Consider the following 14,871-nt stretch of genomic DNA (forward strand, 5'->3'; position numbering starts at 1 on the left):
CGCCAGCTCTACCCACTGAGCTAACTGGGCGTCCCCATTGGTGTAGAACATTTTAATAATTAAAAACATTGTCTGTAACCTAGGTCAGCCTGTGCATTAATCTGCCTGTGGGTATGAGTCCAAGAGGCTTTCTTGAAAAGGAAAATCATCAAGACATTGAGGGCAACTTGAAGGTCATGATCAAGAAGATTCCTTGCCTGGCAATAGAGGGTGAAGGTTCTCTGAAAAGGGAAGAAAAGGACAGTGCAAATTTTGTTGGTGTAGAGTGGAACGACAATTTCAGATTCAGATTAGTTGATGAGGATCAGTCGAGATCACAAGCTGAAAGCCAGACCTCTGAAGTCACAGTGTACAAAATCAACCACCAGGAGGGGTTTAAAATCCCCTGCTCTCTGACCATCGTGGACACACCAGGGTTTGGGGACACAAGAGGCATAGGCAGAGACAGGGAGATCACAGATCAAATTCGGAGGCTTTTCACCTCTGTTAGTGGAGTCAGTGAGATTGATTCAGTGTGTTTTGTTACCCAGGCCTCTCTCGCACGACTAACAGCAACCCAGCGATATGTGTTTGACTCAGTGCTCTCCATTTTTGGAAAAGATGTGGCAGAGAACATTGAGATGATGGTGACTTTTGCAGATGGCAAGCAGCCACCAGTTCTTGAGGCACTCAACGTCTCTGGAGTTCCATGTCCAAAAAATTGACATAGGGCTTCCAGTTCACTTCAAATTCAACAACTCTGCATTGTTTGCTGATAACAAATGTGTCAGTGACGGGCCCTGTGATGAGGACTCTGATGAAGATGATGAAAACTTTGATGAAATGTTTTGGAACATGGGTGCCAAAAGCATGGAGAAGTTCTTCACCGCTTTGGGTAAAATGACAACCAAAAGTCTGCTAATGACCCAAGAGGTTCTGAAAGAACGAAAGCATCTTGAAACAGCAGTCGAAGGTTTGCAACCACAAGTTAAAGCTGGATTGGCAAAACTTCAAGAAATTAAGACAACCAAAGAATTTACCAGGCTCGAATTCAGTCTTTAGAGGCAATTAAGGAAAAAGCTAAAATTATCTCTGAAGTAGCCAAATGAGATAAACTAACAAAAACAGACGAGGAATTGTCTGAAGAAAAACAGGAGAGGCAAGAAAAGAAAAGTCTTTTCAAGATAGTTGCAAATGGGGCTGTAGCGATACACTAATCTCACGATACGATACGATACACAATATTCAGCTCATGATACGATATATATCACGATATTCAGCCAGCGATAAGATTCAATACGATTCGATACACTTACATCATTTTCTGAAAGATTTTAAAGGGACAGTGTGATTTTGGTGACATCTTGTATTGAATTAATGAAAACTGAAAGCATCAATTATACAATATATGGCTCTGACTGGACAGAGTCTACAGCTTGCAAATGCTGGAGAAAATGAATCAAAGATTTCATTTATTGAAACAGTGAAAACTTACAAACTTTTGAAAAGTAAATAAAGTGCCTTAAAATAAACAATCAAGACTTAAAAAGTGCAGCAAGTGGCCTGTTCTGAATCCTGGCTGTTTCTTTTCCATCTAAAGAAAATACTTTTTGGACCCACATTTTCCATTCAAAGGATAATATTAATGGACCTGATTTGGATTTAAATCTGAGATGTTGGATATAATCTTCTGATCAGAAAAACCTGTTTTATTGAGAACCAACATTGGCCAAGCTGAAAGATGATGCTACATTTGAAAACGTGAACAGCGGAGGTGCATTAAAATCTCGTGCTTTGCCTAGGCTATAAACACTACAAAGACGGTTCACCAATCAAAGCCCTAAACCACATGAATGAAGTCATATCAATGCACATTTTCCCGCCAGATATATAGTGTAACACTGTGATATGTTTTGATAAACCTAACGTTAACGTTACGTGAGAATGTGAGCCTACAGAGATGGCGGAGCTCAAGAGAAGGGCGTCTGAGGTAACTGCTCACTTAAATGATGCTGCACGTCTCAATTTGCTAAATCCTGACGACGCCAATGCCCTGAACGACGTGATCATGGATTATTTCACATCCAGAGATCCAAGAGATGATGAAGGATCGGATTATAATGAATTTACCGAAGAAGAGGAGTCTGATGAAGGTAAGCTAGCCATGCTTTTCTTAATGTAAGAAACAAGGTGTACTTAATATTTTAAATTACCAATGTGTAAGACAAGCCTTGTTATCAAGAACCTACAAGGATAACATTACGACACGAAAACGGCGACACGAAGGCTTAAAACTTCAAGTTAAAGCCACAAACTATGGCTGTTTACGCATCTAAGTTCGGCTGACATGTGAGTTTAAAACGGAGACTTAACGTTAATATTAATGTTCGAGATGCAGACTGTAGCATCAACGTCAGGTTAATAGACTTGGTGATGTTCATGATCAGTGACCCTCATTAGGGTTTCTGCCTCGCTGAAGCTCACACAGACTGAGCAGCAACGTTGGGCACAAACACACCCCCTCCTCTCTTTTTCTGAGGCTCTCTGTCACAGCACTGCAGACACACACACACACACACACACACACACACACACACACACACACACACACACCAAGTTGCGACCCCGCCCTTCTCCCTCACCTCTAGTTCTACATGCTTGGAAAATGGAGCGAGATCGACAGCCCAAGAGGAAAGGTGGAGCAGAGAGGGAGAGGCTTAAAAAGCTAAAAGCACTGACCACAGATCAGCGAAGTGCTGTAACATAACTGATGTTTGTCACAACCATGGCCTATCCAGCACCACTATCTTAATGAGGGGGTTAGTTCCACTTTGTGGAAGCTGATGGGGCTAAAACTGACTTAATAAAACAAATGTAAGTGCAAATTTTTGAATATTGTTAACTAACATAGACACAACATAATAAATTATATGAATACTGAAATCCTTGTATTATATTATTTCATTTAACCTTTACTTCACCAGGTAAAATCCCATTGAGATTAAGAACATATTTGTTGTTATATGAACATAACCAATGCTTATAAAAATGGTCAATTAGTGAACAGAAACATTTATTTTGAAGGGGAAAGAAACAGAAAGCGTGTGTGGGCGCATGTGGAGCCTTTGCTTTATTATTTTACACTCTTACATCGGTAGGCGCCCAACCTAACTCACTCTTGGTGTTTTGCGTTAATCGGGTGGTGGTGGCCTGGGATGGTACTCCCGGCCTGAATTATTGTCCCAGTCCGCCCCTGTCCATGATTGCTCCATGCTAGTGACATTCAAGGCTGTAGTAGCCTGTGACTGGTGCTTTGGGCTCTTTAAAAGAAATTTTAGGAGGAATAAGGTTGACTGCTTGGAACCTATGTATGACTGGAGCACATTCTTGGGTACATACTTCCGAAAATTACCCACCATTAAAAGCTTTCATCATTTCTTATTATGTCAGGGCTCCACATTAGTAACGATGGAAAAAATCCTTAATAGTGGGGAAGTTTCCCAAGACTTAGGGAGAAATGGTGTCGAGTTTGATCCACTTGACCCAAGTGCTTTGCCTGATCAACTCCTCCCAAAGGGGCTTGATGCTAAAAGGCAACAGTATCTTTACAATGAGATAAGGGAATTTGTGACAAAAGACAAGCAGGACTTGGTTTGCCCCCTCCCTCAGGCTGTAAACATGAATGAGGATTAATTCAGTGATTCTGGGGACAGTCATTGTATAATAGTCTTGAATACAAGGGTTGTATCTATAGTTAGTGTTGTTACTCAACTTTTCCATTTGAATTTACAATAAGTCATGATATACTGCATATTTTTATATTTTCTGTAGATATATACTGCATATTTCAGATTTTTTCTGCATAATTATACTGCATATTTTTGATATTTTTCTGGATATTTATACTGCATGATTTGATGATACTCTGCATAATAGCAAAACAATAATTACATTGAATAGCCTATGTGTTGTTACCTCAACTTTTCCATTTTGAATTCACAATAAGTCATTATATACTGCATAGTTCTGATATTTTCTGTATTTATACTGCATATTCTATATATTTTCTGCATATTTATACTGCATGATTTGATAATATACTGCATAATAACAGAATAATACTGACATTGTCTAATACATATATAATGTACAGTAACTAAAAAGTTACATAAAACAAATTCAATTCATTGAATGTTGAATGAATAAATACATTCTTGATTTTCATCTAATTCATGAGTGTTGTGTGTTTGCTTGGTGCCAAAGTAACAATTTGGTATCTTTTCCAACATATACAGTGACTAAAATAAGTATGTGCCATAATAGAGTAGTGAAAATTTAACATGTGATATTTGATTGTTAAAATGTTCTATTTAGAATGTCTATCTTTAAACCTGTTTTTCTCAAAATTCCGTTTCATAAAACCATGTTAATAAGCTGACTTCAGATAATAATAACATCTGTTACAGACCTGCTATGAAAAAAAGGAAAACAGATTTGAAAAGAGCTTGAAAGCAGCTTTAATGTGGTATCAGAATCTTAAGTTGGTAAAATTTCACCATGTGATGGGTTTTCCCAGATCGCATCACATATGTCTTTATACATTCCAATTTCTTTCACTGCAAAAAAAAAGAATCTCAAGACAGTAAAAAAAAAGTCTTGTTTCTGGGAAATTAGTCAACAGGTGTGTGTATTTATCAGTGAATAATAAGGGCATTGTGGTCAATGGCTTATTGAGTACAGTATGATCAGGAAGTTACCTTAGTTTAATCCACAATGTCGAGACTGCTTGATTTCAGTCTTGATGCAACTTTAAAAAATAAGCTTCAGCCTCACAACTCATGTCAGTATGATTCTTCTCTATTACACATTTTTATCACTGTCTGTAGAACTTAGTATGTTGAATATACAGTTTTAAAAATGTCTTGCTAAGATTCTATAGAGACCCCAAAACATCAATGTTTTTCTTTTTGCAATCCCTCACAATACATAATGAATTGCAACATAGAACTTTTTTTATCGTACATTTGGTAAGAATACATATTGCCCCTGATCCATAGGAACAGTTAATACGATGAAATTATGACAATGTAACACTTGACATGATACATTTATTTATTTTTTTTGTGTAACACACCAGACAAAAAAGACAAAACTACAGGCTGTAATAAAACATATTGTTCTCCATAATTAAGCCACTAAATTGAACCAAAGCCAAATAAAATATAATGCAAACAAAAGTGTATATAAAAACATATTATTTAAAACAATCAATCACATATAAATTTGTCCTCCCAGCCATTATGTCTGTCTAAGTCTGAGTACACACCCGTCAACTAAATTCTTTAAATTTAGCCTGTGCATTTTTTTTATAAAAAGGATTCTGCACTGTGACAACCATTGTGCTACTCTTGTTCTTGTCTGGTATGGCCTTGTTTGGTTGACACTTATCTTTGTGTGCTCTCAGCAGTGATGGGAATAACGGCGTTACCTTTTTCAGTAACAAGTAATCTAATTGATTACTCTTCCCATCTTAATAACACCGTTACCGTTACTGCCAAAAAATGTGTCTCTGAGCCGAGAGGCAAATACTTTTTTACTGTTCTTCTTTGGTTAGTGGGCAGTGCACGAGACAAGCACATAAATGCTGACGATTGGCTGAGGTTGAGTAAAATTTCATGGTAAGCCAATCAGAGGTAGAGTTGGGCGGGCGTTCGAAAGCACGCATAGTCGGACACACAACGAACAACACAAGCGAGTCAGTCAACGAGAGACAGGTATGGCGAGCCCAAATAATCCAAAAGTAGCCTTCTCTAAATGGAAGTATTTATTTATTTTTTGTATAGTGCTTAACAAGCATAATTTTATTTTGCCCAGTTGTGGCCTGTTGAGGGGCAATAAATATCAAAAGTTCCAAAACATATTTTGTTTGTAATATGTATGGATCCACTATATAAACATAATATCTACATACATGGCATTTGATTGGAGGCTAGTCTCACTTTGTCCCACAGCAACACTGGCTCTCAGTCTTGCTGGCTAGTGGCATGAGCCCTGTCTTAGTCCTTGTCAGAATCAGAATCAGTCTTGTTGTGATCCTCATCTGGGTTAGTATAAAGCTTACTGTCCTGGCCTTGGTCAGAATCAGTCTTTTCTTGGTCCTCATCAGGGTTAGTATCAAGCTTACTGTCTTGGCCTTTGTCAGAATCAGAATCAGTCTTGATGTGATCCGCATCTGGGTTAGTATCAAGCTTACTGTCCTGGCCTTGGTCAGATTCAGAATCAGTTTTGTCTTGTTCTTGATCTATGTTAGTATGAAGCTTACTGTCTTGGTCTTGGTTTATATTGGACTCATCTTGGTTTTGGTTGGTTCCTGCCTCAGTCGGATATTTGTCTATATCGGAATTGGGCTTGGCCTTGTTTTGGTTGGTATCAGTCTCGGCTTTGTTCTTTGTTTGACCCTGGTTACAATGCTGTAAGTCAGTAGATGGACTCTGGAGGAGCTTCTCTCCTCTGTCTACTTTAGCCATGCACTCTGCTTTTTCTCTCATGGCTATCAGGGACTGAACTCTTTCCTTCCAGCCTGGCTTGCACTCAGATTTCTCTCCCTCAATGATCATGTCAATATACTCTGGAGTAGAAAGAGGGTTTGGCTTCAGTGCTATCTCTTTAAGTTTGTTTAAACACTGAGCAGAGCACGCTATCAGTTTATTCACCTCAGTCTGCACTTCATCATATTCAGCCTTCAGTTTTCCAATCAATGTCTGAACAGGTCTCTTAGCATCTGCAGCTTTTAGGTACTTTTCTTTCAGTTCTTTCACTGTTCGTTTTTCTTTAACTTCCTTATAATCCCATTTATACTTCTGATTAAAATGTTCATTCCAGTAACATTTGCCCGGACACACAGTACAGTGTCCATTTGATCCCATTGCTACACACCCTCTTTTATCTGCATCGCTGGGTATTCCACAGGGATGGTGACAGGTGTTATGACACTGCTGACAGTTGGTGAGGAAATTTCCTTTACCAGAAATATCTATTTGAACAGGCTTTGTGACAGTAACTTCAAACTCAAAGTTCTCATTTCTGCTGATTTCTGCCTCGTGCTCTTTCAGTTTTTGAGATGTTTCGTTTATCTCCTCAAGCTTGGCTAACCCAAATTTAACCTGCTTCTGCAAGTTTTCAACTGAGTTCTCAAGCTGCTTTCTTTCTCTGAGGACCTCTTTCGTCATCGTCAGACTTTTGGTCTCAATGACATTCAGAGCAGCAAAGAACCTCTTCATACTTTTTGTCCCCATTTTCCAAAACATCTGATCAAAGCCTCCATCTTCCTCATCCTCACTCATGCTGTCTGCTGCTGATGATTTATTGTCTGCAAACAAAGCTGAATTATTGAATTTGAAGTGAACTGGCAGCCCGTCTTTTGTTTTTGGACATGGGACACCTGCAGCATTGATTGCCTCTAGAACTGGTGGACGCTGGCCGTCTGCGAATGTCACCAGAACCCTGATGTTTTCTGCCACATCTTTACCAAAGATTGAGAGAACTGAATCAAACACATATTTCTGTGATGGTGTGAGTCGTGCTAAAGAAGCCTGAGCTACAAAACACACAGCATCAATTTCACTGACACCAAGCTTAGCAGAGAAGAGATTACGCAGCTGTTCTGTGATCTCTTTATCTCTCTCTATGCCTCTTGTATCTCCAAAACCTGGAGTGTCAACAATGGTCAGTGAGTACTCTATTTTAAACCCCTCTTGGTGGTTGATTTTGTAAACTGTGACTTCCGTTGTCTGGCTTTCAGCTTGTGATTTTGACTGATCCTCATTGACCAACTTAAAACGAAATGAATCCTTCCATTCAACATCTAGAATGTAATTGATCATCCCATTGATGAGAGTTGACTTTCCAGCCCCAGTTGCTCCAAGAACCATTATGGTGCGATTAGGTTTATTGGAGTCTTTTCCTAAACTGAAACGCCTGCACCCAGTGAGATTAATTTGTTCTTCATTCAGGGGAATTTTATAAACAGGAAGAGGACCTGTTTGTGGTTCCAACAGTGAGCTTTTTTCTTTAACAGCATCAGCAAGCCGTTGAATGCACTCTTGCCCCTCTGAAATATTATCATTTGGTTGTAAATTAACAAGAGGTGAAGTCTTGGCTGGCTGCTTTTTTTCAGCAATGTTTGATTTTGATCCTGGAAGAGCTGATAAAATTACGCCCCAAGCTGACTTCAATAAATATGCCATTATGGTGAAGGTAAGTAATAGCAGTACTAATAAAGTTATAATCAGTTGGTACCGGGGCCAGCCTGTTGGAGAGATATTTTTAATGAGCAAATAAAATAACTATTTTTGGTCAACGAAGTTCATCCATCTTGCTGGTGAGTGTATGATCCTCCGGTTGTGTGCTCTCTGGTCCAAATTTGCATACACTGAAATATAGAAAATACACACTTATTCAACCAACAGTTGCAGCTCCTGTGACAGAGTACCATGCTGTGTTATTATTGTCTCTAGTTAATGTTTGTGCAACAGCTGCTGTCTTAGTGGATGGTAAAATCAATTTGGAAATTTGAGTCAGTTCACTTTTAGAGTTTGGACCAATTTAGCAGGCACAGGGTCTGCAGGATCTAACCAGTCCAGTAACATACTAGAAGTAAGTATTAAAGCAAAAAAAAAAACATTTCTACCTTAAAATAACAGCTTCACTGTCATTTTATGATGATGATGATGCTACAGTGACTTTAATAGGGTGAATGGTCTCTGTGTGCTTCTTTCATATTAAATGTGTAATGCCTTAAGGCAATTAAGTCTCACACCACCGACTATGTCACTGATTTTGGTGAAACTGGATTATATTTAAGGAGAAAATGTTTTCTGGTTTTCTCTCTGATGTTCTCCAGCTGCTCTGCCTTAACTCTCTGTGATTTACAGAGTTTTCTGGCTGACAGTAAAGTAACTGCTGCAAAATGTAGCTGCTCTAGCTCAGGTGGATGCTCGGTACTGGGTGCTGGTACAGGAGTCTTGGACAACTGGGAATAGGAATTCAAGACACAAGAGTAAATGTGGGACTGACTTGTAGTCATTAGCGTGAGCTTTTTGAAATAAAAGGCTACAGAAAGACTGCCTTCATGCTGTTGGACTAGTTAGTAATATTAGCAGTTTACTATGTCTTGTGTTGTTGCACTTCCTCGATGTTTGGCTGTTTGAGCAAAATTGGGTAACACTTTATAATGAGTACACACTATTAAGCATTAGTTAAGCATGAATAAATACTGAATTCATCATTTATAACACATGAATACACATTAGTATGTAGTTTATAAACATAGTTAAAAATGTTTTATTCATCATTGATAAGCACATTACTTATGGATTAGTAAATACTGAATTCATCATTTATAAAGCATGATTCTGCTGTAAATAGTCATTACTATGTGGTTTATAATCACAGTTATAAATGTTTTACTCTTCATTGTGCTGTACATTTCTGCATGCACTTGCACATCCACTATTCAGACATGTATTAATGATTAGTGACTGTGTTAGCAGATGTTCTATAAAACCCACAACAAATTCATTTTCTAATGATGGCCTATAAACAGTGATTAATGCAGGAATTCACAGTTACAAAGCACTTACTACTCGTTAATTAAGTATTTTGCACGAGCTCATCTAAAGTGAGCACTATCTATGGCTTATTAAGCATTTACAAATGAGATATAAAGGCTGACAATGCCTCGAGACTCACAAAATGTTCAGTTATCTTAACAGACGAAGGAGAGACACAACACAAAGGGATATAGAACATATTGTATTGATATTTACTGCAACTTCCCAACATATTGTATGAAGACGAACAAGGCTGGTTTATGAAGACATGCTATTGTTGTGATCTTCTCTGTTTGGGACGTGTACGTTGAGCTCCCGCTCTCAGCACGTCATCAACTTGATGAGAGTGGGAAGCGGGATGTTACGTCATATTTACGTTAACTCTCAGAAGTTTCTGACAGTGCAGCCAAGAGGAGCATGGAGAAGCACATTGGAGTCGGCGGCCGTCAGCGGCTCTAGTGGAGAGTATGTGTCTTTGTTTGGTAGCACACATTATGGTTGAAAGATAACGTTAGCTTGTCAGCAGCTGCAGGTGTTTGCCCTCGCTCCCCGACTAGTAACGTCAGTAACGTTAGTAACGTTACCGACCCGCCCGCGGTGGCTAAGCCGACCTAGTCTAGTCTCGTCTAGCCGGGCGAGGTGAGGGCCTAGCAGCGGCAGGTCGGCTTAGCCACCGTGGGCGGGTCGGTAACGTTAGTAACGCTAGTAACGTGAGTCGGGGAGCGAGGGCAAACACCTGCAGCTGCTGACAAGCTAACTTTATCTTTCAACCATAATGTGTGCTACCAAACAAAGACACATACTCACCTCTAGTGTCGCTGACGGTTGCCGACTCCAATGTGCTTCTCCATCCTCCTCTTGGCTGCACTGTCAGAAACTTCTGAGAGTAAACGTAAATATGACGTAACATCCCGCCAGCTCAACGTACACGTCCCAAACAGATAAGATCACAACACTTGCATGTCTTCATAAACCAGCCTTGTTCGTCTTCATACAATATGTTGGGAAGTTGCAGTAAATATCAATACAATATGTTCTATATCCCTTTGTGTTGTGTCTCTCCTTCGTCTGTTAAGATAACTGAACATTTTGTGAGTCTCAAGCATTGCCAGCCTTTATATCTCATTTGTAAATGCTTAATAAACCATAGATAGTGCTCACTTTAGACAAGCTCGTGCAAAATACTTAATTAATGAGTAGTAAGTGCTTTGTATCTGTGAATTCCTGCATCAATAACTGTTTATAGGCCATCATTAGAACATGAATTTGTTGTGAGTTTTATAGAACATCTGCTAACACAGTCACTAATCATTAATACATGTCTGAATAGTGGATGTGCAAGTGCATGCAGAAATGTACAGTACAATGAAGAGTAAAACATTTATAACTGTGATTATAAACCACATAGTAATGACTATTTACAGCAGAATCATGCTTTATAAATGATGAATTCAGTATTTACTAATCCATAACTAATGTGCTTATCAATGATGAATAAAACATTTTTAACTGTGTTTATAAACTACATACTAATGTGTATTCATGCGTTATAAATGATGAATTCAGTATTTATTCATGCTTAACTAATGCTTAATAGTGTGTACTCATTATAAAGTGTTACCCAAAATTGTATCATTAGTACTGTAATTGTTACAAATGTACAGATGTCCATATTTACCACAATGGGATTGCAAGAGGGGCCTACAAGTCGCAACAAATACCAAATCTTAGATAGTGTTGCTTTATACAACAAATAAAGCTGCATAACCACAAACCTCTGTTGATAGTTGTCAGCCAAGTGTCGTGATTTCAAAATGCGTGCTCGGGATGTCCAACTCCTAAAACACAAAGATAACAAAGTGCCTTTAAAAACATATGTGTTTAAGGTACATCAATTTTATTTTAAGACACATTGGTCATTGTGGTAATTTTTAGGATTATTAATATATTGAAAACAATAATCTATCAATGATTTACCTCATGTATCATCTGTTAATAGGGATGCAGAGGAAGATATAACTGAGGGAGTAAAGAAGTCTGATGTTCCTCGATGTCTTCTGATGTAAAAAGCACAAAACTGTGTGGAGTCACAGTTGTTCAGTCTAGAAAAAGGATGAACATAAGATTTATTTGTTTGACAGTAAGGTACCCAGTGATGAGTTAGCCTGACTTTGATGTTGGGACAACTTACAATTAATATGTTAATTTTACATGATTTAACTGTAATCTTATGAATCTTATGAATTTTCTTTGAAATTTTCATTTGATCACATTTTGCAGAGGCTAAACAGGCTCAACAAGTCATGAAACTTGGCACACACGTCTCACATGGCTGCATTATACATTTCATCTGGCTGTTGCCCGTGGGTGTGTTAAAATGGCTCGATAGCGTCCCCATACAAACTTTCAAAAAACCAGCCCCGGTGTCCTGTTTGGCGGACATGAATGAAAATTGGCAGATATATTTATCATTTCAGGACATACAAAAAAGCCTCTGGAGCCATATCCTAAACCCAACAGGAAGTCAACCATTTTTAAATTAATGTTAACTCCTGGCACCATTTTAATTAACTCCTCCTAGAGAACTGATCACAACAACTTAAAAATTGGTGAGCACATTCTAAAGGCCTCCAGGATTTAAAGTTTTGTGCTTCATGAATATTCTTTGAACGTCTGTGGTGTGGCGTGAAAGGTTACATTTCGGCATGACATAGGCATAATTGTCAAAAAAAAAGGATATACAAAAAAGTCTCTTTGAGACTCACGCTAAATCCAACCAGAAGTCGGCCATTATGAATTTATTGTCAATTTCAGTGTCAACTGCAGTACAGATTCTTCATTTGAAACCAAACATCTCAAGTTTGTTAAGAGCCCTGGCCTAAACGCATCTAAGTGCCAATATTCACTCGCTGTCATAGCACCACCGACTGGCAAGGTGAAGTGAGCTTTGTATGCCGATTGTGATGTGATTTCTATGTAATTTTCATAGCTTGATGTTGGCATGATGTACTTGTGCGGAACCCAACCGCAGCACCCCGACATGCGTGGGGTGCGAGGGCCCGTTCATCGCTGCTTGCAGCTTTAACTTAGGGCCCGAGCACTGACTGTGCGAAGGCCTTATTGTATCTATAAGGGTTATTACTATTTTAGTACCAAATTAATCGCATTTTTGGAGGCTTTCCCGTGCTCGAAAACTCAAAAAACTCTGCACATATGTCTGTTGTGGCTGAAAAATTTATATTTTATGGGTCTCCACTATGAGCATGGCAATATGGCCCCTCAGGGGCCCATAAACTGAACCCCAGGGGCCGGTTTCACCGATATGCATAAAATCAGTTCACAGATCTTAGATCTTAGATCTTTGCGTGATGTACAAAAAATCCAGTCTGAGCCATATCGCAAACCCAACAGGGAGTTGGCCATTTTGGATTTAGCATCCATTTCTGGCGATTTAAACACGTTATATTTTAACAAACTTATCGGATCAACTTCAAATTTGGTCAGTCGACTCTAAACACAATCGTGATTAAAAGTTGTGCTATTTGTGACTTTTCGTCAGAGGGCGTGTCCATGACATGGCGCCAAGTTTTGACGTTTTGCCATGAAATGGCAAGATGTCATAACTTCAGTATACTTTGTCTGATCGGCACCATAATGCACGTGTCTGATAAGAGTCGTGCCTTGAACACATCTATATGATAATATTCAGTAATAGTGATAGCGCCACCTAGTGGTGAAAGGAAATTATTTTTTTTATACTTCCATGTTCTACTCCTAGCAGGACGATCAGATCTAGCTGATATTTGGTCATAAAATGCAAAACATGTTGTTGATGATATTTCATGATTATGGTGACGGTTTGTTAAACTGCGTGTCCGTGGCCTGGCGTCAAATTTTGATGTACCGCCAGAACACACAAATTTGCTATAACTTGTGTTAGCAAAGTGGACTTGAGTGCCTGTGCACAGGTTCAAATGGATACGTCAAGTTTTGACATGTTTTAATTTTGTGCAAAGTTTCGGGAGCTTTCAAGCGTGGGAAAGCCTCCAAAGATGTGATTAAAGGGGCAAAAAAATAATAACGGAGGCCCTAATGATGGGTATCGGCGCCAATCAAGGCATTTTTTAACTGATCACATCGGCTATACTGAGCTTTATTGACCCGATCCAATCTTTTGTTATACGTCAGCTGTCACACAGCTGTTTTTACTCGCTAAGATTTCATGCATGGTGCAGCCACTGCAGAGTTTCACTGTCTGTCCCTGCTTGGAGGGGAGAAAGCAGCAGAGAGCTTATACACTTAATCTGTGCAAAATGTGTACAGTGGATAATACACTCAGCAGAATAGGCTACAGTTTATTCAGGTAGAGACTGCACTGAAGCAACACACACTGGAGAGAGAAACTCCCTCAAGACAGCAACAACACCAAAAGATTACGTAGGGTTTGTTATTTTATACTTTACTGTGTAAAACATTAAGGAACAGCTTGATGCAGGCTTTTTTTCTCCTTATGCAATGCAATCTCAAGCACAAACATTGGACTGATTTTAATAATAATTTTTACTTGAAGTGTGCACTATATTATCTGGCAGATATTAAACAACTTGGATTGGATCGAAGCAAGGAAACATTTATCACAACATCTCTAATTATATATATTAAGCTGTTGACTTGAAATTGTTGTTGATGATGGCGCTAGATGTAATTATACACATCACATGGCTATTGTAAATCAGTATTTATGATGCACAGCAACTCCAAACCATACATTTATTGAAAGAGCTTTTGATCTCAGTTTTGATCCAAAGATAAAAGGAAACTCAGAACCCAACTGAAACTGAAACATTGCCTGTTTTTATTAACCACAATCTATAAAAAATGTCTCGATATATTCCAGTCTGGACCAAAGGGATGAACTAACTGAACAACTGACTGAAACAGCACTCATTTTCATTTAAACTGCATTTACATTCTTTGGTTAAACAACCAGAAACTGCAGGACTCTGATTACTCAGCAAAAATACACAGCAGAACTAGTGCATACAATAGTACATTAACAAAAAAGTGTACTTACAGTAGAAATGTGTGTGATCCTCTGAGGCAGTGCTGTAGTTTCACACAATATATCGTCTCTGAAAGAGTAACACCCCCTGATCTTTATTCATCAATAGGAGGAGGACATAGAGGAGAACCAGGCTGATTTCCCAGTAATCACCTGACCTGCAGAGGGAAATAATCTGTGATAATGATCTGCCTTAATGGTTGCCTCACCCAGTGTCAG

At 38.8% G+C, this 14,871-nt stretch overlaps 1 protein-coding gene across 2 annotated transcripts in view; it reads right to left on the reverse strand.

Annotated features, from left to right (window-relative positions):
- Positions 1-5,073: 5,073 nt before the first annotated feature.
- Positions 5,074-14,871, reverse strand: part of LOC127351009 (uncharacterized) — a 184,041-nt gene continuing 174,243 nt past the window's right edge. Inside the window, exons 1-4 of one of the 2 annotated variants that reach the window (XM_051378149.1) lie at positions 14,665-14,821; positions 11,568-11,692; positions 11,366-11,428; positions 5,074-8,410 (exon numbers count right to left, since the gene is read on the reverse strand). In XM_051378149.1, coding sequence (XP_051234109.1) covers positions 6,036-8,225 — 2,190 coding nt within the window. In that variant the 5' untranslated portion in view covers positions 8,226-8,410; positions 11,366-11,428; positions 11,568-11,692; positions 14,665-14,821 and the 3' untranslated portion in view covers positions 5,074-6,035. Of the gene's footprint in view, positions 8,411-11,365; positions 11,429-11,567; positions 11,693-14,664; positions 14,822-14,871 lie in introns of those variants that run through there. The other variant, XM_051378150.1, reaches the window with a different exon arrangement.

This window comes from Dicentrarchus labrax, unplaced genomic scaffold (genome assembly GCF_905237075.1).
Source record: "Dicentrarchus labrax unplaced genomic scaffold, dlabrax2021, whole genome shotgun sequence".
Lineage (NCBI taxonomy): Eukaryota > Metazoa > Chordata > Actinopteri > Moronidae > Dicentrarchus > Dicentrarchus labrax.